The sequence below is a fragment of the Larimichthys crocea genome, chromosome X (assembly GCF_000972845.2).
Source record: "Larimichthys crocea isolate SSNF chromosome X, L_crocea_2.0, whole genome shotgun sequence".
Lineage (NCBI taxonomy): Eukaryota > Metazoa > Chordata > Actinopteri > Sciaenidae > Larimichthys > Larimichthys crocea.
This window is the reverse complement of record NC_040020.1, coordinates 7,923,763-7,950,227: the sequence shown is the minus strand read 5'-3', so window position 1 is coordinate 7,950,227 and position 26,465 is coordinate 7,923,763. Positions and strand designations below refer to the sequence as shown.

The 26,465-nt window shown below is 46.6% G+C and overlaps 1 protein-coding gene across 6 annotated transcripts in view; it reads right to left on the bottom strand.

Moving 5' to 3' along the window:
• The window catches only part of septin9b (septin 9b), a 68,509-nt gene that overhangs the window by 28,801 nt on the left and 13,243 nt on the right, over positions 1-26,465 (bottom strand). For 2 of the 6 annotated variants that reach the window (XM_027282943.1, XM_027282942.1), the window contains exon 2: positions 13,378-14,055. In XM_027282943.1, the coding sequence (XP_027138744.1) occupies positions 13,378-14,055 (678 nt within the window). Of the gene's footprint in view, positions 1-1,763; positions 1,882-6,316; positions 6,465-13,377; positions 14,056-21,145; positions 21,313-26,465 lie in introns of those variants that run through there. The other 4 variants (XM_027282941.1, XM_027282940.1, XM_019271012.2 and 1 more) reach the window with 4 other exon arrangements.

The window sequence follows — 26,465 nt, the reverse complement described above, 5'->3', positions numbered from 1 at the left end:
AGAGGAGGTCGAACAGGAACACAGAACCTAACCTCTCTGTAGGACACTGCTCTGATTCCAGCCGTGTTGTCTTAACCCTGCATAACTTTAAGCCTTAATATAATGTGAACAGGTGAGTTGTATATAAATTCACCCTCAGTACAGTTGTCATGAACGGGGAAATTAGCTACAGAGACCAAAACTGTTTTTTGTACCAGGCTGTAAACATGTTTATTTCTGCTGTGAAGTTGGACATTTGGACATGGGGACTTATGGAGACTGACTCACTTCTGGAGCCAGCCTCAGGTGGACGTTAGAGGTTTCCTCAGTGCTGGCTCCACCCGCTCACAACCTGTCACCTCTGACAGGACATGACATGTCTGACTTCCTGCTGCAGCAGACGGTAGGACAGAAAACATCCCCACACGGCACGAGCGTTTCCTTTTTACTGACTTGTGTACTTAAAAAAAAGAAAACCTGTTTCTACTTTAACGACTGATGAGAGTCGCACACATGGAGTCATTAGCAGACGTACTGTATGTGGGGAAGGAATCCAGCAAAACAGTCGGCTGTTGTGAAATCATGTTCACGCTCAGCTCGGCTGCTTCGGCTGAATTCTGTGGTTTAAAAACCATCACACAGTCCGACAGGACGAGGACGAAGCCTTCACACCTCTGATGACGGGATCAGATGCTCCTAATGAAGTGTTTATTCTGCGGCTGATTGAATTACTCATTATCAGCCAGCTATGTGATTAGCAGCAAGCAAAACAGTGAGTGAGTGGCTTTAAGTGGCGCCTATTGTAACAAGCTTTCTGAAAATCAGATATGAGGCAGCGCTGACACTGCAGGTGTGGAGAGGAAAGCTCAATGAGTTTAACACAATGACACTGTGTCGGCATTGTGACGCTGTTTATTCATGCAGCAGACTCAATGTGCAAGGTCACAAGATTTCCACAACATCTCTGATAACACCTGGAAACGACTGGACTGCACACAGAGAGGGAACGCTCCCAAAAGCCACCATTCAGCCGCCGTGCTGCAAAGTGGGATCATGAGATGCACTGAGATCATGATTTTTCAAAAAGTTCTGCAGCTCTGTCTCTGGAAACAAAATTACAGCCGAGTGACTAACCACAAGCTACAAGCACCCGATGAGAGTCTGCAGACGTTCACGTGGGAGAGCCGAGCCAAACTGAAAAATATGACCTGTTCACCTCCCGTGAAATTGGCAACAAACTCGAGGAGGAGAGGGTCAGAAATAAATGAGATCACATCCGAACAGCTCGGCTCCATCAGCGCCGGGATAATCCTCCTGCACCGGATCAAGTGAGGGACCGTGATTTAAAGAGGAACACAGGCCCCGTCCTGATTGGGTCAACACTCGGCCCCATTATGGCAGATTGATTATCCATGCATGCTCCAGAGCTGAAGACACAATGGGAGGGGGAAAGGGAGAAAGAAAAGGAGAGAGGAGGAGGAGGAGGAGGAGGAGGAGGAGGAGGAGGAGTGGTAGTGTGCTAACCCTCCAAAAACTCTCCCCGATGGCTAACAATGGGAAGAGAAATGACAAAGCTGAAGGTCTGCACGAGAAACACGGAAACTCTCCAACTCTCAGCCTGAGAACTTTCTACACCACACACACACACACACACACACACACACACACACACACACACACACACACACACACCTGGCAAACTAACTCTAACACCGTCAGCCTCCACCTTCCACAAAACCTCCTCGTAACACAGGACAAAGCACACGGCGAACATGAACACTCACCCAGCCCTTTCCTCCTTTTCCTTCTCTGCTCTCTCAATCTCAGCTCCAGCTGGTGGAGGCTCAACTGCTGCTGCTGCTGCTCCCCTTGGCCACGCCCCCACAGCTCGGGTCATGTGACCGCCATCATCATCCCCCGAGCGGCTGGGATAGGCATTCATGCAGCCACACCCCTCATTGAAACCCAGAGAAAGTCAAAGGAGAACATTGTGGATGGAGCCGAGCTACCTCACACCACGTGTGATTAAGCAAACCCACCAGAGGACGAGCTGAGTGTGTGTGTGTGAGTGTGTGTGTGTGTGTGTGTGTGTGACCCTTTAAAACTGTGCTTGACACCTAAATGTAAAGTTTCAAACGTCTCCAAAGGTTTGAACAGAAGTTACATCTCTTATATCCTCGTGCAGCTGGAGCCAAACAATGTTTTAAAAAGTCTGTATTTTATTTCTAACTGCTGAAATATCACAAGCATCAAAACTTCCTGCTTCAAACGTGGCAACTTGAACCTTCGTGGCTGGAAAATGAAGCCAACACAGGAAGTGAAGCCACAACCTGCAGTTCCTCTAACGTCCACCTGAGGCTGGCTCCAGAAGTGAGTCAGTCTCCATAAGTCCCCATGTCCAAATGTCCAACTTCACAGCAGAAATAAACATGTTTACAGCCTGGTACAAAAAACAGTTTTGGTCTCTGTAGCTAATTTCCCCGTTCATGACAACTGTACTGAGGGTGAATTTATATACAACTCACCTGTTCACATTATATTAAGGCTTAAAGTTATGCAGGGTTAAGACAACACGGCTGGAATCAGAGCAGTGTCCTACAGAGAGGTTAGGTTCTGTGTTCCTGTTCGACCTCCTCTGATATAAACTCATGTACCAACAACTCGAGTGAGTCAAGCTGCACTCAAGTCAAACATTGGCTGCAAAACAGATGAGAGCGCTTCCAAAACCCAAATGTTCTCTGGAAATATGTTCTGCTGTGCTTCCTGAGTCCCAGCTCAGAGATTCACACGTATCACAGCCAGACTCCAACAGTCCACATGTGAAAAGATGTTTTCTAAGAAGCTTCGAGTCTTTACAGCCACAGAAAGATTCTGCGTTTGTTTTTGACGAGCGCGATGAATTTATTCCTTTGTTGACAACTTTCTTTTTCCATCAGCGCTCAGACCAAAAGACGAAAAGACGGAAAGAGGTTTTTGTAACGTTCAGCAGAAAACACTTCCTTCCTGTCAAACTGGAGCTGAAACTCACAGTTGGCACATGAACATGTCCCGCAGACTGTCTAAAACCTGGACGTAGTCTCCGTGACGTCCCCGCAGACTGTCTAAAACCTGGACGTAGTCTCCGTGGCGTCCCCTGCAGCGCTCTGTGTCAGTGTTTTATCAGCTCGTAGGGTTTTTGATAGATTCACTGCACAAAGTCAAGCTGCCAGTTCTTTTTTCTTGAGATCTTAAATCTGTCCTCCAGTGTGAAACGAGGACAACATGTTCTTAACGTCCCCCTGAAGAAAAGCCCGTCGTATATCTCTGAAACATTTTCCATATATCTCCCACCAAACAACAATCAGTGGTCGGTGACCCAGCAGAGTCTGAAGTTGGCGTTTCCTCTCGTGGGAAGCGAAGATGAAAGCTGAGGTCTGCAGTGTGTTAGCTGAGTTTTTATTAGTCATCCTGAGAGCACAGCAAAAATAAAAAGCAGCTCGGAGCAAACAGTCAGTAATTAACTGTGAGGACACGCAACATGTATGTTCTTCATTTACTCTTCTTTCTGTGCTAACGCGTGAGCTGCACAAACTGTCTCAGCTAACGGTGTTTTTATAAAAGTAGCATATCCACAAACAGACGGCATGATGGGAACACTGTTTACAAAAACAGAATCTTTGAAAATACTTTGATCTAAAATGATTTGGTTTGGTTTTGAATCCATTAAATTGATGTTGTGTGTTAGCCGCTGTTAGCTCAGTTTGTTAGCTGCTGTTAGCTCAGTCTGTTAGCCGCTGTTAGCTCAGTTTGTTAGCTGCTGTTAGCTCAGTTTGTTAGCTGCTGTTACCTCAGTTTGTTAGCTGCTGTTAGCTACTGTTTGTTAGCTGCTGTTAGCTGCTGCTTGTTAGCTGCTGTTAGCTGCTGTTAGCTCAGTTTGATAGCTGCTGTTAGCTCAATTTGTTAGCTGCCATTAGCTCTGTTTGTTAGCTGCTGTTAGCTCTGTTTGTTAGCTGCTGTTAGCTCAGTTTGTTAGCTGCTGCTAGCTGCTGTTAGCTCAGTTTGTTAGCTGCTGTTAGCTCAGTTTGTTAGCTGCTGTTAGCTCAGTTTGTTAGCTGCTGTTAGCTCAGTCTGTTAGCTGCTGTTAGCTCAGTTTGTTAGCTGCTGTTAGCTCAGTTTGTTAGCTGCTGTTAGCTCTGTATGTTAGCTGCTGTTAGCTCAGTCTGTTAGCTGCTGTTAGCTCAGTTTGTTAGCTGCTGTTAGCTCAGTTTGTTAGCTACTGTTAGCTCTGTATGTTAGCTGCTGTTTTTGGAAGACTAGCGACCACTGTCCAGATAAAGAATAAAACATAAAACAGCTGAAATATTCTTCTTCCATGTTTTAATTATAAAGTTCAGCAGAGCTCAAATGAGACGTGTTTCATTACGTTTCTTAAAACACGGTAGCCATTCTGGCTCAAACGTTTGGTAGCATGGAGTCATGCTGCCGGCCTGCAGAGGAAACTGAAGACTGAACTGTGCGGCGATGACCGGCACGCCCCATCAGAGGAGCTCTGTGATTGGACCTGCAGGGCTGATTGCAGAGCACACATGGAGCTGATTTAAAGAGTCACCTCCATGACTCAGCGACACAACCTCCCAGAGAGAGAGAGGTGGAGGAAGGGCAGGAAGGACAGGAGCAAGTCAGGGAAGGAGGAGGCAAAGACAAATAGACATGAGCTCGGAGGAGGAGGGGAAAGAGGAAGAACATCTGGTCTGGCCTGGATAAACTGGGAAGATAGCAGCTCTGGAGACTTCCTGTTGTGTTTCTATGCTGTGGCTCCCCTGCGGTGCAAATGGAGACAGCATGTGTGAGATGAGTGCAGATAGTTTATCTCAACACCCTGAAGTGGCCTCATGGTCGCGTCCCCTCGGGCTGCAGTAACCCAACATGCATTCACAGCATCTGCGTGTACATCTCCAGCTACTTCACATGCTTCACTCCTCCAGGGTTATTCCTCAGACTCAAGGTCACAATGACTCAAACTTCTCATCGCTGTAGCTGTGCTGTGATTACAATGACGACCTCAGAGGAGATAAACTGGACTGTTACGGGGTCCGGTAAAGCTTTCCCAGCTGGACTGTTTAAAATGCACAACACCATGTAACTTTCCTCTGTTGACCCACACTGACCTGTGATCAGCTGAACGGTGTCTCTGTCATTCGTACGTCTGTTCTCACACTATGGCTGTGTCCGAAATCACTCCCTAACCACTATGTAGTGCACTATATAGTGACCACGCCATTTTGTAGTGGTGTCCGAATGTTTAGTGTCCACTATATAGTCACTGCATGTATCCCACAATTCACCGCGAAATGTAGTGAACATCCGATGGTCACTAACCGAAGCAAGATATCCCATCATGCATTGCCAGAAGTTCTCTGGGCGCGGAAAGGAAATAAATTGAAATAAAAAAGTAAATAAAAAGTAAATAATTGAATTATTGATAAAACACAAACAGCCAGACTGACAGTAGATGGCATTTCTATAGCGCTACATGAGTTTTCTAAAATAACGGTGTATGTTTTTTTCGGCGGATGGATGAGAGGATGAGGATGATGCTTAAATAGAAAACAAAACACGAAAATAAAACATACAGGACAGTAATCAAAAGACTCTAATTTAATAAAAACGCAGTAGTAAATGGACAAGAATTATGTGAGAACGACGTTAAGTGGTACGTTTTAATTGTGCGACAGCAATGACGTAATTACGGCGCCAAGAGAAGTGCCTGTTGGTACAAAACACTCAGTTCGTCAAGCTGACGGACTGAGTGTTTGTACCAACAGGCGTTATGGACGACCAGGAAGAAGAAGAGGAGCCTCTACGGACATAATGGCAGAGGAGGAGAGAGTGAAGAGGACGCTGACGGAGGAAGCTAAGAAGAGAAAAGAACAAATACTCGAGTACAGCTGGACATTATATTTATAGGAGATGTTGCATTAATACTGTAACTGTTTTATTACGTAGCACTGCAGAGAACTTTTCTGTCTCTTCGTGACGTCCCGCAGCTGTTACACATCCAAAGACAGAAAGACTGAAGTAGCCTTTCCTGCTTTAATTACCATCAAACTTTTAAAATCAAACTACTGCGACACCGAGGCGAGAAGAAAAGAGGGATTTTAAGAAGAGTCCAGAAAGCAGATTTCCCCGAAACAATGAGGTCTGCCGTGGGAAACATGTTGAGGCAGTAAATTGGGATGTTTCTGCGAATCCAAGAGGATGCATCGTGCCTCGGCTTGATTGGCCTTAATGAAAACCAGTCGAGCTCCCCCGCACACACACACACACACACACAAAAGACAACCGGACAGATACTCACGAAGGGTTTCCATCTCGTGGTTGTTGAATATCTCACTGCAAGTAGAAGTCATCTCTCGTCTCTCGCTTAAAAACTGAGTTTTGTCTGAGTGTGGCAGCTGCTGTTAAATCCTTCACTGCAGACGGACAAGAACTAAACTGACGAGGCGCACACGCACACACCCAGCATGTACTGTGTGTTTCTGATGCTGTGCAGTCAAAGCCTTCCCTGATGAACAATAAACACAGCGACGCAGAGGGATCGGCCTTCTGGGGAATCCCTGGCCCCTCGGTGGATCTGCGGGGGCGAGGGACAGGGATGACTCAACTCCAGGAACCAAGAGAAACATGGAGCTCTGTGATTAAACTGCATGTGCGGTCGCTGCACGTCTTCCAGAAAACATCTCGCCCAGTTATGATGCTAATTATCTATAATAGAAACCTTCCACATGCAGAGACAGAGAAGCAGGTAGAGACACAGAGCCCTGCACTGAATCCTGGATTTTAGTTGTGTAAACCAGAATAACTCATCCGAGGAAACTTCCCCTTTGCCCCAGATCTTCAGCTCTAACTCTGCTTCCTCCTCTCGTCTGCTGTCTGCCGTCACAGAGCACTTCACGCCATCGAGGCTGGAGGTGAAAGTTCACCCAGAGCTCCTCCACTCACAGATGACGGCGTTCTTCGGAGAAACTAATTGCCCGTAAACCACAAAGCTGCAGTCACACTCTCCAAATCCATAAATGATCGCTGCAAACCTCGTTCATGGCGTGAAATCCTGCCTCACATCAGAGCTGCTTTTTATTATACAGTTATTTTAAAGGTAATGATTCAATAAAAGCTGCATGTGTTCCTCACAGAGGCTGCACAGAGCCTCACTTCATTCATCTTCATTCACCTGTGATGTGTGAAAGGTGAGCGTGATGCGTTCACTTTATCTTAACATCTGAGAGTTTTACAGCTTCCCTCAGGTGTCCTGTGTGACTTCACTTCCTGTCTTTTCCCGCCTGTTTTCTGTGTTTAATTAGTTCTTAGTAGTTAGTTTTTGTCTTGGCAGGTCGTCCTGTGTCGTCCTGTGTCGTCCTGTGTCGTCCTGTGTCGTCCTGTGTCGTCCTGTGTCGTCCTGTGTCGTCCTGTGTCGTCCTGCTTGGATCAAGTGTGTTTTCTGTCTCCTCGTCCTCTCCGCCTTTTGTTATTTTGTGTTGTGCCTGTTGGAAGTCATTAAAGTTTCATTTAGCTGATTGACTTTTTGAATAAAGCAGACAGAGCTGGGTGAAATCTGAGGAGACGTTGCTCGGATCAGAAATGAAATGATCTGTATCAGTTCCTCATCTCTGCTCCAGGCTGCAGATGCTACCACAGCACAGCACACACAAAACTTCTGACTGGAATATCTGTGGTCGAGTCGCATTGCTGGAAATGTTGCTGGCAGGTTTCAACACGGAAGAAGAATGTGTGGAATCAAAATATCTGTCCAACAACATCTAACTTTTAAGATGGGAAAGGTTTGCAACCAAAACAAAGAGCAACAACCCCGTATGAACAATCTGCACCGTGAATAATGCATTTATCACTTCAGTCCTCGGTCCAGAGAAGTCTGAACGAATCAAACCTATTTTAAATTTGACACGATGTCCCAACTTTCTTTGAAGGATGGCTGTGTGCGAGCAAACTGAGACTACATCACGGTGAGTCACAAACTAACATCTTCAGCCAAAAGCTGCTTTAACACACTCAAGCTGTCGCTGGTGTAACATGAAGAATCCCTCAGCCTCCAGCGACTGTCATCGACTCATTCAGCAGATGGCAGGACTGTGTCTGACACACACACACACACACACACACACACACACACAAACACACACACACACAAAACAATTATTGTTTTTCCAGTACGTCCTCTATCAGCCAAGTGGGCCGAACCTCATTAGCAGAGAATGTGGGGAAGAGAGCGACCTCGCGTGAACCTTTCTTCTTCATTAAAATATCGACAGTTTGCAGATGAACCAGCGAGAAAATCTCATATTTCACATCATAAACATGTGAAATGATGTTTTACTTCTGCAGGTCTGTTAAAGTATTAAAGCTGCGTCTGATTGATGACACTGAACAAGAGTCTGTCTCATGCTGGCACGGTGTTTTTTCCATTTCAAGGCCGTCCATCACTCTGACTTTATGTCTTCATTTCCACGGCCAAGATAAGGGACATGATTTTCCCATCAGCCTGTCTCGGACAAAGGAACCAGCAGCGAGGCCTCGCGTGGACGAATGAAGATGTTATCTCCGCTCGCTTCACCGAGCTCGATGGCCCGTATCCTATTTGTATTTGATCTTCTGGTGATGGAGAAGCTTGATAAAGGTGGTGTGTGTGTGTGTGTGTAAATATGAAACGTGTTGCACGCAGGAGAAAGTGAATGAAGAGTTCGGAGCTGTGGGATTTGGGAGGACGACTGAAGAGGACAGAGGTCTTCCTGCAGTGGTGGGAAACTTCTTTAACCCTTGACTTCCCCCAGATGCTCAGTGTAAACTCCAACTTCCGAGAGCCTTATCTGTGTGTGTGTGTGTGTGTGTGTGTGTGTGTGTGTGTTTATCTGGAGTAGGAGGGCTGATCTTTCTTTCTTTTCTCTCTCAGCTCCACCCTCCTCCACCCTCCTCTAATGTACGATCTTCATAAAAAAAGGAAAACCTTTCATGTCCACTTCTTTTAGTGTCCGCGCACTTCAAAGAGTGTTTGGAATGAGATGATTTATTGGAGTGTTAAGATCTTTAATAAAATATGAGCGGAAACAGGCTGACAGTTTTTCTGCGGCGCCTCGAGCTGGAGATGTTGGAGGTGGCTGCATGGAGCTCGGCCCTCTCACAGAGAGACAACAACAAGCACCAGACAACAGAAAACTGACTTCACTTCACCTGCAGGCAAGGTTCAGTGTGTGAACACAGTTCACCTGTCACACACTGCCTCCTGGTGGTTCGTTTAGGAAGCACACCAACAGTGAAGGAACAGAAGAAGATTAACTTCATCATCTCTCAGTGGGAAAGTTTTTTTTTACTCATGTAAATGTGGAGAGGTGGAGGTGGAGGTGGAGGTGGAGTCAGTCGTGGCACCCTGGGAGAAGTTCAGTGTTTGGTGTCTTGCTCATCACAGGAGGTGAACTGGCACCTCTCCATGCTGCGGTCCACTCTGGATTTGAACCGGTCACCCTCGACTCGGCCACATCGAGATTATTAGAAGCTCGTCACTTCTAATTATGCCTAACAAAACTAACAACTACTCTGTGTCCTTTACACCTTTCTCAGCTTATGTCCTCCTCTGTAAGTCGCTTTGGATAAAAGCGTCTGCTAAATGCAATGTAATGTCACTGTCGTCACTCTGCAGACTGAAGAACAATCTGTGACTCCGTATGTCTTCACATCATTTTATATATCTCTATGCAGCTGCACTTTGCACGTCTGGTTAGATGTTAAACTGCATTTCGTTTAATCTAATCTGATTTTATTAACTTTAATTTCGAGTGTCAGGGCTCACGTCAGATTTTAACAATTCACTGATCTGATTTCTTCTGGAACAGAAATCATTTTCAGTCGAGATGTTTGCAGACATTTCCATAACCAGTCCAGTCTCTGATATAACACAGGAAGGCAGATTATCGCTCTATGAACAAATGTGTGATGTGACATCAGACTCTGAGCGCGTAACACAGAAGATCTGAACAGAAATGTAATGAGGAATCATTATATCTGAAACTGATTGTTCAGATTTTGTCTCCTCTGAATCATCGATGTGATTTTAAGTCTTTTGATTGAAACATTCATCATCTTCTTCATCTTCATCATCTTCATCACAGGCACGTAGGCAGAAATATTCTCTCTCTCTTTTTTTGGGTAATTAGTCGACAGGTCACACTGAGTAATGGACCGGTCAGTCCAGAGTAATTACACCAGGAGAGGATTGACCTCGGATATGCCTTCGCCTGAGGGTGTGTGTGTGTGTGTGTGTGTGTGTGTGTGTGTCGATGAGAGACAGGAAAAGTAAGACACAAAAATCTGAGATGAGGAAGGTTTGTGTGTGAGTGCCCTTTCCTGACCTGTGGACAGACAAATGACCCAGCACACACACACACACACACACACACACACACACACACACCCACACACACACACACACACACTTTCAAAAGGTCAATCCAAAAAAAAAGACTCGCTCTCTTCCATAATGACTACTCCTCAATCATCAGCTGTTTATTTAGGCGATATAAGGACAAATTCCACTTCAGCGTGCAGAACCAGAACCAGAACCCGCTCGCTTTAAATGAGGATTTCACTCTTTAGCATCAACAGCAGGGAGAGCGGACGCAAATCGAGGTAACACCCTTTAAACACACACAACCTCAAAGATGACCAGGCCCATCAAGAAGTCCATCTGTGGTGTTAAAACATGAAAGTATCTGTCTTTGCACAGAAGCTCAGTTCTTATCATATATATTATATATATATATATATATATATCTATATATATATATTATATATATATATATATATATATTAGTCAGCTGATAACAAGACGAGACGTTTGATGACTTTATCCATGTTTGTCTGTTTTCTGATGTTTTATAGACAAAACAACTGATCAGGAAAATCAGCTGGGCTCGGCTCCTCCGTCTGGAGATGTGAGATAGAGCTCTTTGTGCTGAGTTTGATGGATTGATGAACAGCAGGCCCACCTGTCAAGATAAGGTTCTGTGTGTGGCTGAACACGCAGGACTGGACCAGATACCGATCACAGCCAGTCTGCCGTCTTTAGCCTGAGGTGAAGCTGAACGTCGGGTCTTCACTCAGCAGTGAAGCTTCATCACAGTTAAAGTGAAATATTAAATCTGTTTTATGGCTTCAAATGGAAAATTTAATTTATGCACGTTAAATATATTACAGTGTTATAACAGAGATGGATCCACCAAACCATCGACAGAGAGGATAATGCAACTCATGATTATTCACTGTGGATTAATCTGCCTTTATATTATTCATATTTTAAAGATATTTACAAAAATGTTGGTAAAACATAAATAAAAACAGAATAAAACTGATTTAATGTTCAAACTGATAAACTTTATTGTTTTTTGTGAATATTCACTCATTTATGGAACTAAATTAAAGTTCTGACAGGATCAACAAAACACTAAAAAACACCTTTTTGAACAGGCGAGGTCCAACACCTTCAGCGTCTGTGGACTCACAGTCTGAATGAGTTTCTGGATTTCACCGTCTACAATCCAGAATCTCATTCAAAGATTCAGAGAATCAGAGAAATCTCAAAACCAGCACTGAGTGTCCGTGACCTCCGACCCCTCAGGCAGAGACAGAGACAGATATCAACCACATCCAGAAACACCGCACACTGCTCTGGACCAGAACATCTGAGACCGACTGACGGGTCCACGATTCAACTCAAATGTACATTTTACGAAATCAGCGTCCTGAAAGATGTCGATTAGTCGAATAATCGTTTCAACGGTAGTTAGTTATAGTGTGTGTGTGTGTGTGTGTGTGTGTGTGTGTGTGTGTGTGATACTCAGATCAAAGTACAGACGGATATTTGTGAGGAAGTCGACCGGCTCAGATCACATGACCCCTGAGAGAGGAAGTGCACTGCAGTGAGGTCACAGCGGGGGAAACAATCACGCTGACAGAACACGGAAGGAAGCCCAGGATACTGTGTGTGTGTGTGTGTGTGTGTGTGTGTGTGTGTGTGCGTGTGTGTGTGTGAGCACACAGATGATGTGTGATGTCATTTCCTCCTGGAAAAACTGAATGAGCAGGAAAGCAGTTTATTTAACAGACTCCAAAAAACACAGCTGACGGCCGTATGGAAAAATAATAAAACAGTGAACGGTCTTTGCTCACAGAGCTGCCAACAGCGATCTGTCATATTTATGTCACCAAAGCTGATCGACTGAAAACACTTTTTTTCCACGTACCAACAGAACAAAGTGTGTTCATGCTGTGGAACCGAGGCAGGTTCATCACACAGATTTTAGAAGTGTTGTTGTGACGTTAGAGCAGAGCATGGGGGGCCCAGTCGGGGCCCCATGGGCCCTCCAGGCATGTCACCCTTCATTTAGACCCCTATTAGGGCCTCTCCCTGTGGACAGATAAGTGGCTACCACCCCCCCATGATCTCAGAGAGAACCGTGTAAAACCTTCAGCACAGACACAGGCTGGAAATTTATGATCATATGAAGCAGAAACATTATTATAACATGACACGCAGCGCAGACACCGGGACAGTGATACTGTGGGAACTCTGCACAAAACATCTGCTCAGTGACAGAGGACGAAGCAGGAACATCAGCTTCAGCTCAACGTCTCTCTGTCTAACCCACGAAGACGTCCAGGTGTTAGACAGTCTGCGGGGACCTCACGGAGACTACGTCCAGGTTTTAGACAGTCTGCGGGGACGTCACGGAGACTACGTCCAGGTTTTAGACAGTCTGCGGGGACGTCACAGAGACTACGTCCAGGTTTTAGACAGTCTGCGGGGACGTCACATTGAGACTGCTGTTAGACGTCGTGTCCTGTATATTGTTGTATCATGTCTCATATGTCCTTCTCTGCTTCGTATAGTTTGACTGCAGAGCACTAATTACTGTCTAACGGCCGTCTGACTGTTGTGGTGCTGCCAAGGTTACAGACTAAAACCACGCTGGCTCCAACACTGCATTAAGTACAGACACACAGTCAGACATAGTTACATTACTGACAGATACTCAGACGTCTCAAACAGCTGCTCCTGTTACTGACTGTTCTTTCTCGGTGAGAGATCTGATACTTTGAGTTAGCGTGTGACAGCAGGAGCAGGAAGATATGAAGTCAGAAGAAACGTAATCTGGAAAATGTGACATTTCTTCACCCAGCGGGGTTCGAACGTAAACCAACTCACAGCCAAGAGTGAGAAGCTTCTTTCCTGCTCACAGAAGAACATGTGAGTTGAAGATGGTCTGTTACTCTCACTTTAATCTTTAATCAGAAAGTCATCGACACCTTCAGAGAGAGAACGTTTGTACAGATATTATGATTAATCAGACTTACTGTCATGGTTGGGGGATTTCCGTCCGGCATGATTTGGTGAAGAGCAGCGTAAGCTGGTGACGATGGTGTTGTGGTGAGGGTTGGGGTGGTGTGGGTGGTGCACTGCTGGGTGGTGGCCATTGTTTTCCGGGGGAGCTCTGGTGATGCTGATATCAGGTTTACGGACATCTCCGGGACTAGGAGGCTCAAACTTGCGAGTGTGATTCTGCTCAGGGGTACGACTGGTGCCGTTGTTGTTGTTGTTGCCCTCGTTGCGACGCGTCCCCGGGGAATCAGCAGGCGCCTTGGCGAACGTGACCTCCCTCTTGTGGCCCATCTCCGGGGTCTTGGAGTGACCCAGGACTTCAGGGCGTTTCAGGGCGCCGTGGGTCGCAAAGCGCGTGGAGGAGGGGCTGGTGACGTTATCCACGTGCTTGCTGGAAGAAGAAATATCAATGGAAAGTTCGGAACGGCGGGACACAGGCTCAGGGGTCTTGGAGCCTCCTCCACCCATGATGGAGCGGGGTTGAGTGTAGTTGAGGTTGTTGTTGTTGGTGGCCTGGGCGGCGGTGCCCAGGTCACGGTAGTAGATGCTGGTGGGAGACATGGCGTTACGGTGAGGGGTGCTGGTCGTCCGACGGGAGCCGGGGGAGTGAGATGAAGTGTCGACATCCTCCACCTCGAAAGACCTCTTCAGAGCTGAGGGACACAAACAACACATCGAGTCAAACCACCGCTGAAACAGTTTAACTGACAGATTACATTTAGTTCACAAGGCCGTCAAATGATCACTATATCATACAGAGCCGGTGTCATGCCAGAACCAGAGCTGGACGAGCTGTAGCTGCTGTTAGCTCAGTTCGTCAGCTCAGAGCGATGGGTACCCGTCGCTCTGAGCTCACCGCCAAGCTGACGAACTGAGTGTTTGTACCAACAGGCGTTATGGACGACCAGGAAGAAGAAGAGGAGGTAACCAGGCTCAGCAGCTTCTATGGACATGATGGCAGAGGAGAAGAGAGTGAAGAGGATGCTGACGGAGGAAGCTAAGAAGAGAAAAGGAGAGAGTGAGCGAGCAAGAAGCCGCCGGACAAGAGTAAATGTGGGACTGACTTTTAGTGGTTGGTGAGAGCTTGGTGAAATAAAAGGCTGAAAGACAGACGCCGAGCTGGGCTGACTGCTGCTGGACTAGTCGTGGGGATGTCACGGAGACTACGTCCAGGGTTTAGACAGTCTGCGGGGACGTCACGGAGACTACGTCCAGGGTTTAGACAGTCTGTGGGGACGTCACGGAGACTACGTCCAGGGTTTAGACAGTCTGTGGGGACGTCACGGAGACTACGTCCAGGTTTTAGACAGTCTGCGGGGACGTCACGGAGACTATGTCCAGGTTTTAGACAGTCTGTGGGGACGTCACAAAGACTACGTCCAGGTTTTAGACAGTCTGCGGGGACGTCACAAAGACTACGTCCAGGTTTTAGACAGTCTGTGGGGACGTCACGGAGACTACGTCCAAGTTTTAGACAGTCTGCGGGGACGTCACAGAGACTACGTCCAGGTTTTAGACACAGAGACACAGAGACACAGAGACTACGTCCAGGTTTTAGACAGTCTGCGGGTGTCATGACTTCTGTTGGACTAGTCAGTGACCTGGTTAATCTTAACTAAAGCTGTACGATGAAGTGAAAGGCAGCAGTGGAAGAACAAAGTGTGTAAATATGGAAACAGTCACACTGAAACACTGGAAGCACGTCGACCCAAGACCAGCTCATCTTTCCCTTATAAACCATTTATGGGTCAAATTATCTGTTTATAGGAAGCAGGAACAATATCATAAAATATTCATCAAAGGTCAGACCAGTTAACTGAGCGGTAAACAAAGAACTGCTTTCATAAAACACGTCATATGAAGTGTATGCAAGTAGTAAAGCGCCTGAGGTTTGAGGGCGGGGTGGATGTAGACGACGCACAGACAATGAAACACTACCTGTCTGATGTCATTACACCATCATCACCATCATCAGCAGCTTCTGGCTCCTCTGTGTATCAGTGTTTCAGTCATGTGTTCTGGCTGCTACGTGTGCGGCACGCTCCAAAATCTAATTCTAGGCTTTTGCATGGAAACATTTGAAGCGGCGTTCACTGCCGAGCGAGTCCCAAGTCTCCTGGTTCATGATCCCGGAGACAGAGACACATCCTCCCCCCTCGGTTAGTTTGTCAGTTTGTTTGTTAGTTTGATGCACACGGTTCAAACTTTAATCTGACTCCCGTCGTGGATTCGTGTGCCAAGCCCAAGGCCAGGAGCTGGTATCATAATGACACACTAGTTAGACCAGTCCGCTCACGCACACCCTGCAGAGCATCTCCTGTTTCCCGCCGTCCAAGAGGCAGCGCTGATTACTCGATGTGTTCGTGGTGTGTGGTGTGTGTAGCGTGTGCACATGTCTTTATGCGACTATATGTAGTTTTGTTCAAAGTGCTCGTAAAGGACGAGCACGTGTTGCGTTACGGGAATGTATGTGTGTATTTTTAAACGACCACACCCACGGGGGGGCGGGGACGAGTCAGTGAGACACACCGAGGACGTTCACGGACGCCACGGGAACTCAGTGTGTGGTGGTTTGTGTTAGCCCTCCATCATCCTGATGAAACCCTTAAGACGCGTCGTGTTTGTCATTCATACCCACGTTCACTCATGTTCTCACACTCTGTCTGTGCCTCTGCTGAGAACACAGTTCATTATCCAGTGAGGAACAATGAGACATCTTTAAAATTCATCCTTTAATAGATCCGACACACACAGAAAAAAATGATACACCATAAACTCGCAGTTTGTCAGTGGTGTCCCAGCTCTGCGTCCTCCTCAGCCCCGCTCTGCTCGGTCTTTGTGTTTTATGATTGCTGAGCAGGATCCAAGGCCGTGGCTGCTTTCAACTCCAGGCCAGAGAATAAAAGTTTCTCTGCCAAAGTTGGTCTGTAGATTTCACGAGGAGCTGAAAGGCTGCGACGCACACTTTAAAACTGTATTGTGCAGCGAGTGAGGCATTTATTTGAACCTCCTTCGGGAACTGAAAACACTTTAGGAAACCGTTCACTCTCTAACATCTCCTGACACTCGCTGTGGACTTGAGTTACATTTTGGAAGAGCTAAAAGCTGAACGCTGGAGACGTATCAGGATCCGTAACGCAGAGGCTCTGAGAGCTGAACCGAGACGTCGTTTTAAGTGATCTTAGATTAGTGTTTCTGTTCTTGGCTTGCTTTGTGATTATACGCCCTCAGGCGCAGGAGCTGAGTGCTTTCCTCTCAAGCCATTTGTTTGTATTCAGAGGCCGTGCAGCCGAGCGGACGTGATTTAAGAACAGACGTGAATTTGAATCTTTCCATGCTTTAATGTTGTCAGAGGAAAAAAGCCGCTCAGGGCATCTCTCGCTCAGAAGCTTCTGTGTCTTTCTTGTTCAGCTGAAGCGAAATAGAAAAAGAATATTCGTTGCATGAATGTCATAAGTGCAGCATTAGGAGTGTGGACTGACAGATGGATGAAGGAGTATCATTCCCAGTGAAACAGCATTCCCAGACTATGAGCTGGAAACTAGAGGTCCAGTCCACCTCAGAGGAACCTCATTAACGGCAGCCAGGAGTCTCGTCTCCCCACGTCCCTGCACTACCTATCAGCCCCCGGTGTCCAGTGTCTCACGCTTTCCTCATGTGGGATAAGATAATGCAGAGCAGGATTGTTAGTGCAACCAAAATAAAGATGGAGGCAGCTGCGTCCTCACGTTCTGGTTCACGGTCGTCTGTCCTAACACGGCCCAGGTGTCGGGCTACGTTTGCCGGATCATCATCGGTGTCATCGCTTTTCTCTCCCGACCAGCAAACACAAACATTCAGTATCACCTCGGTCCAGACGTGGAGATAGGAGACAGTCAGAGTCAGAGGGAGGAAAACAAACAGAGAGACGGGAAAAGGAGGAACAGGAGAGTGAAGATAGAGACAGAGGTGAAGGTCTGCACCATCACTGACGTCAGCCGGACTGACAGCGCTCAGCAAAGATTACGTGGAACTAAGTACATCAAGCACTGTGGTGGAAATTTGAGTTGCTGGTAATTTACTTGAATATTTCCATTGTAATAAACATTATACTTCAACACAGATAATTTAACTTTACTGACGGGGAGTACTGTTACTTTTGATACTTCAACTACATTTTGCTGATAATAAAGTATTTTCTGTATCTCGGTACAAATTTAGATTACACGAGATTATTATATTAAAAAATATATTTCTAGAATAATTTAAATATTTTATTACATCTGTAAAATCTCAAATAAAACCCAGAACACAAAGTTAACTCTCTGTGCTGTTAGTTCATGAATCTCGACGACGTTAAGCTGCCGGTAATGAATCTCTGCACTTCCTACAAATGTGTCACAATAAAAGTTCTGGCAGGAAAGTGGAGTTCCCCTCGACAGCTGGAAGACTTTTAATGTGAAACAGATGAACAGCGTGCTGGCTTTACATTCACAGCAAACAGCAGCTACAGCAAATGAAATGTAACGCAGCAAACAATAAAAAGCTTCTCTCGTCTGTTGATCTGCGGATTCGTCTGGCTCTGCTTTGCATCTATTAACACACACACACACACACACACACACACACACACACACACACGATTTAAATGATTGGAAACAGTTTGAGGCAGAACTATAAAACACTACACCGTGTTTTAATTAATAAAGGATGTGCTGTTCTCTTCGCAGCCTTGAACTCTTTAATTCCTCTTGTAATTTCAGCCGCAGGCAGTAAGTCAAGTGATGGAGACAGTGAGTCTGTCAAACACTGGTTACACAAAGTTTATCCAGCGTCAGGAGCTGCAGAACACAAGTCAGCGTGGTCCAACCAGGAAAAACAAGACAAGGCCAAACAACGACTGGATTTCACACAGAGCTCGGTCAGACGAAGCCTTAATGCTACGCTGTCAAACGCACACTTCCTCCAACTGCCCGCTGATGGTGTTGGGTTCACTAACTGCCCACTGATGGTGTTGGGTTCACGAACGCTGACCGGGCAGCGCTGCAGCTCCGAGTCAGATTTACTGCGCGGGTTCCCGTCCACGTCTGGCCGACACCCCGCGTCCAACACCAAGGAACTCTGGGATTTGTAGAGGTGTTTGTTAAAGAAGGAAGACAGTGTGTTGGTGCACGAGGTTAGGCCAGAGACCCCCGACTGCACACACACACACACACACACACACACACACACACACACACACACACTCACACAGTCAGAGTCTTTCAGGGCAGCTGGTGAATAGCCGGCCGGCGTTTGGCTTCAGGCTCTTTAAGGCCTCGACCTCTGACAGGTAAAGCCTTGTTCTGCTGCTTTGATCAGGCTGCTGGTTAACTATCCACTTGATGATTTACATCAGTGACCAGTGAAGGAATAAAGACGGTGGCTGCATTCCACTTAACACCTGTTAACACACAGCGTCTCAATAAAGATCTCATAAAAAGCCAGCGTGGGGGAGAGAGAGAGAGAGAGAGAGAGACAGAGAGAGAGAGAGAGAGAGAGACAGAGAGAGAGAGAGAGAGGCTGATGCAAAAACAAGATAAACTGATTAATTGGAGCCGAGCGTCCTCGGAGGAGAAATTAAAAGTGTTTTCAGTTCATGAAAACACGTTTCAGAAAGTTTCCAAGCAGCCGGAGGCTGAGAGAACTTCAGCTGACTCGTTTTATAACACGTCACACGTCGTGCCAACATGAACCCTACATGCTTTTTTAAATATTCGTCTGATACAGAACGGCACCACTGAGAACTGTTAAGAAAGTGTCGGCCGACTTAATAACACAGCAGCCTCTCTGCCAGGCTGCAGAAATCGTATGTGCAGCTCTCTGCGTTTCCATGTTCATTTCCTCTCCAACAACGTGGCACCTTGAAGCAGATAATCAGCTCTGAACACTTCGGGTCGGACTCAGAACTCAGTTTAGGTTGGCAAACATACAAATATACAAATCTGGGCTGATTCTCTGGTGACTCACAGTCAGAGTCAGACGTTTTCTACCTTTCAGGAGATCATAACATCGTCTCAGTGTCCTCGTTAGGCTCCTTTCTATCATCCTTTTTCCATAACAGCCCATCCAACATATTACATCTTCAGTGGCTGTCCCTGTGCGTGTGCGTGTGTGTGTGTGTGTGTGTGTGTGTGTGTGTGTGTGTGTGTGTGTGCGCGCAATGTGCTGGAAAACATTATGATCTGGCATAAAATGAGGATTTACTCAAGTCGAGTGTTTGCCATGCGCCTCTGCAGCTGTTTATGTCCTGCGTGGAAACGTAACGGTTCATAGTGAGCAGTGTGATCTGCTGAGAGCTGCTGATGATGATGGTCGATGAAGAGCTCTGCTGTGTGCACGGAGGGCAAACACTGAGCGTGCTGTCTGTGAGAAAACATGAGAGGAGTCAGGAGATGCTGACCTCACTCTGACCATGTTCACGTCTGTGAAGACTCGTTCAGCTGAACATTTTAATATCACTAATCCAAATCGGCCCAGTTACCTACAACAAGCTTCAACAGATACGTTCGCTCATCTTTGGTGGTTGCATTCTGAATAGAAATGGTATGCCAGTATATGAGCCACCGCTGACTGAGCACTAGCTTGTAAATAGCACTGTTTATGATGTAATAATAACTGAAATAAACTAGCTCATATGAAGGTGAAGGTGAGCATCAGAGAGAGTGGCGAGAAACAAGAAGAAGAGTGCACGGTTCAGGACAGAAGTGATCCCTCGCACCGAGACAACGATCGCCTGAGACTCCGCAGTGAGTTTCAGAAGCGTTCTGCTGCATGAAGAATACACAGCTGTACCAGCATCAGCTGTCAGATTTCATAATAAAACACTGACTGTCTGATCTACTGATGGTAGAAACACACAAACCAAGAAAAAAAGAGCAAATCTGAGCAAGTCACCAAAGTCTGGAGGCAAAACGCTGCTGTGACATGAAGATGCACCAAAATGGACCACAGCGTCACGGAGAGCCGGGCCCGGTGCTGGCTGACATATTCACAGTAACAATCACACGTGTTCATAACCTGACTGAGGCAGGACTTCACTAGCTTCAGCTCATAAATCACATAATGATGATCATAATCAGAGCACAGTCACAATCTTGTCCTTAAACTCTCGACTGCTGGATTTTTCTTCCAGCTTTTCCAAACTTTGCATGTCAGTCAGACGTGAGTTCACTGAATAACCAAAGAGTTGGCTCGTTACTGAATGAACTAATATAAAGCAGGTTATTGGACGGAAGTCCTGCTACCTGAACTGCTGCTAGAAACATGTCTGAAAATAGATTTCTTCCAGTAATCGGCGGCGTCCTGCTGAGAATTTACACCTTTTCCTGGCTTCTGCTGTCAGCATCTCACAGCGAGCATCGAGCCAACGAGCAGCTGGACGGATCCGGCCTGACCGGAGGAGGAACAGGAAAGAAGTGTGTGTGTGGAAGGAAGAAGCACAGAATGGCAGAGGAAGAGGAGGACAAAGGGAATCAATGCCAGCTCCACGCTGCTTCAGCAAAACAATGGACAGACCCAGTTTGTGAAGGTTGGACAGATGTTAGCGCAGCTGAACTGGAACCGTTTGTTTGTTTCTATTATTGATGTCACTTTGGGTCTAATCAATAACAGACACACACACACACACACACACACACACACACACACACACAGTCAGAAAACAGGCGCACAGGGTGGAAAGAAAATATGAATTCTGTGCTGAAAGAAAAGAAAATGACAAACCTTCAAAGTCAGAAATAATTCCCTCCAAGTGTGGATTGACTCCAGAGTCAGACATTTTATTTCTCTCTCTCCCTCGTTAACGTTTGAAGCAGCTTCCTGTTAATTCTAACGAGAAACGAGTTCACGACTCTCTGAAACTTTATTTTCTCTGACTTCCCTCTAACCTCTCTGTGTCGCTGCATTCAGACTTCAGAGCCGAGCCTCCTCCCTTCTCCTGCCCTCCCACAACACCACCCACCCTCCTCCTCCCTCATGTCCTGTGAGTGTTTCCCCACACACACACACACACACACACACACACACACACACACTCATACATGCACACACACAGACAGTCATTCCCAAACACCCCCGTCCAAAGTGTCTCTCAGGTCTGATTTCCTCTGACAGTGAAAGTGTTGGACATGTCCCAGTTGTTGGAGTTAACCTGCAGTCATGGAGATTCTCCGTTGTGGACGACCTCTCACTCTGTCAGAGGAGTAAACAACATGTTCATTGAAGTGCAGTCACGGCTCTTTCTAGTAGCAGCGAGTCCTGGAAGGCTTCCTGGAGAAAGTTGACATTAGGGATATACGACGGCGCCTCGGGGGGTGATTAGAGGGTGATTCGTGCACCAACCCGCCCTATCAGAACAGGAATTTGAGCTCGTGGACACATCTGACCAGGTAATCTGGCCCTGCTGCAGTTCTTCTGGGAGGGACGGCGACGACAGGCCGGCTTTTGATCTGCAGGGTACGGTTACACTTCTCGTCCTTGAAGCTGCTGAGGCCAGTCCGGCCCTGAGACGACAAAACGCTGCTGAAAAGACGTCGATGAAATAATTGAAAGTGACGAAATATCAAAGTTAAACCGCGGCGTTTACTTAACCACATCCTCTGTCTCCCTGTGGGATTTGCTACAGTGTTTCTTATCCGTGGAAATCTCCCACAGAAACAAGCAGCGGTGATGCTATCGCCGCGAGTACTGATCGCTTCTCACAGCTTCCTGTTTCGGAGCCAGACGGGACCGCAAGAAATGAGATTTTCTGATGAATCGACCCTGATACTGGATCAGTTTTACCGTTTCAACACTAGTACTTAAAGCAGCATTGTGTAACTCCCCCCCCCTCCTAAGCTGACTTTGTGCTCCGGGTCAGGATAAGTATGTGACTGATGGACAGTGAAGGAAACTGCTGCTGCAAAACAACCGAGAAAAGATCTGTGGAAAATAGTGTGAAGAGAAGTTTACAGGCCCTGTAGCTGCTGTTAGCTCAGTTCGTCAGCTTGGCCAAGCTGACGAACTGAGTGTTTGTACCAACAGGCGTTATGGACTACCAGGAAGAAGAAGAGGAGGTAACCAGGCTCAGCAGCTTCTATGGACATGATGGCAGAGGAGAAGAGAGTGAAGAGGACGCTGACGGAGGAAGCTAAGAAGAGAAAAGGAGAGAGTGAGCGAGCAAGAAGCCGCCGGACAAGAGTAAATGTGGGACTGACTTTTAGTGGTTGGTGAGAGCTTGGTGAAATAAAAGGCTGAAAGACAAGGACGCTGCGAGAGCTGGGCTGAACTGCTGCTGGAACTAGTCGGGGAACGTCACAGGGGTCAAAACTACTGTCCGCAGGTCGTAAGCACAGTCTGCAAAAGGGACGTGCAGGGCGGAGACTAGATCCAGTATTCTTAGACAGTGCTGCTCGAGGAGGACGTCACGGAGACTACGTCCAGGTTTTAGACAGTTGCGGGGCGTCACAGAGGACTACGTCCAGGTTTTAGACAGTCGCGGGGACGGCTCAGAGACTACGTCCAGGTTTTTAAGACAGTCTGCGGACGTCACGGAGATACGTCCAGGTTTTAGACAGTTGCGCGGGGACGTCTCAGAGGACTACGTCCAGGTTTTAGACAGTCTGCGGGACGTACGAGGGACTATACGTCGTTTTAGACAGTCTGTGGGGACGTCCGGAGAGACTAATCCCAGGGTTTTAGACAGTCTGACAGTGTCACCTGCAGCAGGACCCCCAGCGTTGTAGTTGTTACTTTTATGAGACTCATGCGGAGTTGACTACTCCAGGTCTTCAGGACATCTTCCCCACTGGTAGCAGGGGGACTTCACACACAGAGACTACGTCCGGTTGTTTAGGACAGTCGCGGGACGTCACGGAAAACTACGTCCAGGTCTTAGACAGTCTGCAGGGACGTCACGGGACTACGTCCAGGTTTTAGACAGTCTGCGGGGACGTCACGGAGTATATATATATATATGGTGTACTATACAGAGTGTGTGGCCCCTCAGTGCCCATGAAGGCCCCAGTGGGCTGCACTGTAAACTATATGCCACAAGTCTCTGTAGTACTCAATTAAACCAAAACACACGGTGTGTGAAACACACAGTCAGTGTGTATTTATCTAAACATGGATACACACTCTGGGCTGACGGAGCTCCAAAACAACATCTGGAGAAGCGTGTGCACGTGTGTGTGCACGTGTGTGTGTGTGTGTGTGTGTGTGTGTGTGTACATGTGCTCGTGCGGTTACTTCACTGTGACTGTGGACACGGTGTGTGTGTGTGTGTGTGTGTGTGTGTGTGTGTGTGTGTGCGCGCTCCTGAAATAGCACTGTAAACACAGAGGCCGCTGCACATGGAAGGATAAATGTGCTCGACCAAAGCCTCGTATCCGAGGGACTCGCGCTTGTTTTGTACCTTGTTAGTAACAATTATGTGTGTGAAAGTGTGTAATCTGCTTACAAACACACACAGTGTTGCTTCATGTTTTCATGTCAGACTTCAGGACTCATGCAGCTTCTTCTGATGGTGGAGGAGACATCACGGCGTGAGTCAGACCTGTGCTAACCACACACGTTTAGTGGCAGGAAGCTGAAGTCTGAGTGTTACTTCCATGGACTTGCTCATGAGCTAATGCACGTCCTGTCAGTGTTTATCTAAATGACACCTTTCAGATATGCCACCAACAGAAATACACTTCTGACTGTCGGTGGAATAAACTCACTGAGCTGTGATAACACGCTGTCACTGCAGAAATATTGTGCAGTTAATGAGGCCAGAGAAAGAATACAGACAGCATACAGAGCAGAAACAACTCCAACCAGCGCCATGAACACAATCTTAGATCCTGAGTACGACTTGTTCATTCTCGGGGGTCAACAGGCCTTTCAGAGGTGTCAGTCACATGAGGACACTTCCTGATCACGCTGCCTCCGCAGAGCCAGCGGCGTCCTCCGCCATCATCATGCAGGACCTTAAAGAGCCGCATGCTCCAGGCTCAAACACTGTTTTCACCCCAGAGCCATCACTGAACTGAAATCACAAATCACTGCAGCACCACTTCACACCAAAGGGATGTGCAATAACATTTATTTATCTAAAATTAAATAATGTATATTGTAACAGAAAACTGCAGTTCCTCAAATGTCCACTTGAGGAGCACACCCACCCACCTGTCAATCAAAGCGTCCACGCTCTTAATCCTGCATAACTTTAAGCCTTAATATAATGTGAACAGGTGAGTTGTATATAAATTCACCCTCAGTACAGTTGTCATGAACGGGGAAATTAGCTACAGAGACCAAAACTGTTTTTTGTACCAGGCTGTAAACATGTTTATTTCTGCTGTGAAGTTGGACATTTGGACATGGGGACTTATGGAGACTGACTCACTTCTGGAACCAGCCTCAGGTGGACGTTAGAGGAACTGCAGTTTTCTGTTGCACACACATATTTTCATGCCACACATCCTAATTTTTAGGAGCATGTCATGATATTATTACAGGCAGAGCAAGACGAGGACAGAAAGACCGATGCTGCTACGTAGAAACTATACGCATGTTTTTATTAATGTGACAGCTCGTTCCTCATCCTTGACTCCATCATAGTCGACTTTTTTAAGCTGGCCTGAGAGCTGTGTGGTGGATTCATGCTGGCAGCTGGATCACTGCGTGGTTTGAGGACTTGGATGTTACTCAGCCTGCAGGGAAACACCGAGCGTCACGTGAACGTTAACCTGCACGCCGACACAGGTGAAGCTCTTCATATCTCTTTATGTTTGTCTATGAATTCATTTAATGTAATTGATGTCTTCCATTGGTGTTTGTTCCATGAGGTGTTGTCTTACATTATTAGGGCCCGAGCACGCGGTGCGAGGCCCTATTGTTTTTCAAATGTTTATTTTTTTTTTTGTTTTTATTATTATTATTTTTATTATTTTTATTTTTCTTCAGACATAAAGTAAATTGCAGTTTTGAAGGCCCATGTCACCCCAAAAACTCACGAAAATTTGCCTATCCCCCCTATGTCAGGTGTAAAATTACGTATTTTGGGGGTCTCACACATGCACGCACGCATACATTATATCAGTGAAATAAGTACAGCGTCATGACAGCTGTAGTATGTCTGTGTAACTTCAACAATTACATCCTCTGTGTTCACAATTACTAAAGGCGTGCAGTTATTAACATGTCAACAATAGGAATCATAAGTTACTAAGGCAGTTCATGCCTTAAGTGCATTAGTGATCAGTATTTCATGACATATTTTTTTATTGCGAGGGCCCGTCCATCGCTGCTTGCAGCTTTAATTTCTATATTTATTTCTATATAAATACTTCATATTTTGAATCTGGGAACAGAGTCCATCTGTCTGTGTTATATTCCCCCTCTGGTTTGACCCGTGCTTCCATCGTGTTGAATCATTTCACCTGTCAGGAATCCTCCCGGCGGCGCGCTGAGGGTGGAGCTTCCCGCTCAGTTTCCTGAACTCCCTGTGCTGGCTCTTTTTTCACGACTCCCTCACTTATCATTACTAAATAATCATCTGAGAAACAATATGAGGTGATGCTGGGAGGAGACCCGCGGCCCGCTGACTCATACAGCACATCCTGTACACTTCTTCTATGGAACATGGTGCTGGGAGAGTCCCTTTAACTCCGGGTTCATGTGTGTTTGTGGAAGTGGGTGGAGGTCGTGCACGTGCGTTTTAGGGTGAGGGTCAGCAACTTCTACAACCGTAGAATCACACCAGGAAAAAGACTGTGAGCTCATGATTACATTAAGACAACAGCTCTCACCAACCACTAAAAGTCAGTCCCACATTTACTCTTGTCCGGCGGCTTCTTGCTCGCTCACTCTCTCCTTTTCTCTTCTTAGCTTCCTCCGTCAGCGTCCTCTTCACTCTCTTCTCCTCTGCCATTATGTCCATAGAAGCTGCTGAGCCTGGTTACCTCCTCTTCTTCTTCCTGGTAGTCCATAACGCCTGTTGGTACAAACACTCAGTTCGTCAGCTTGGCGGTGAGCTCAGAGCGACGTCGCTCTGAGCTCACCGCCAAGCTGACGAACT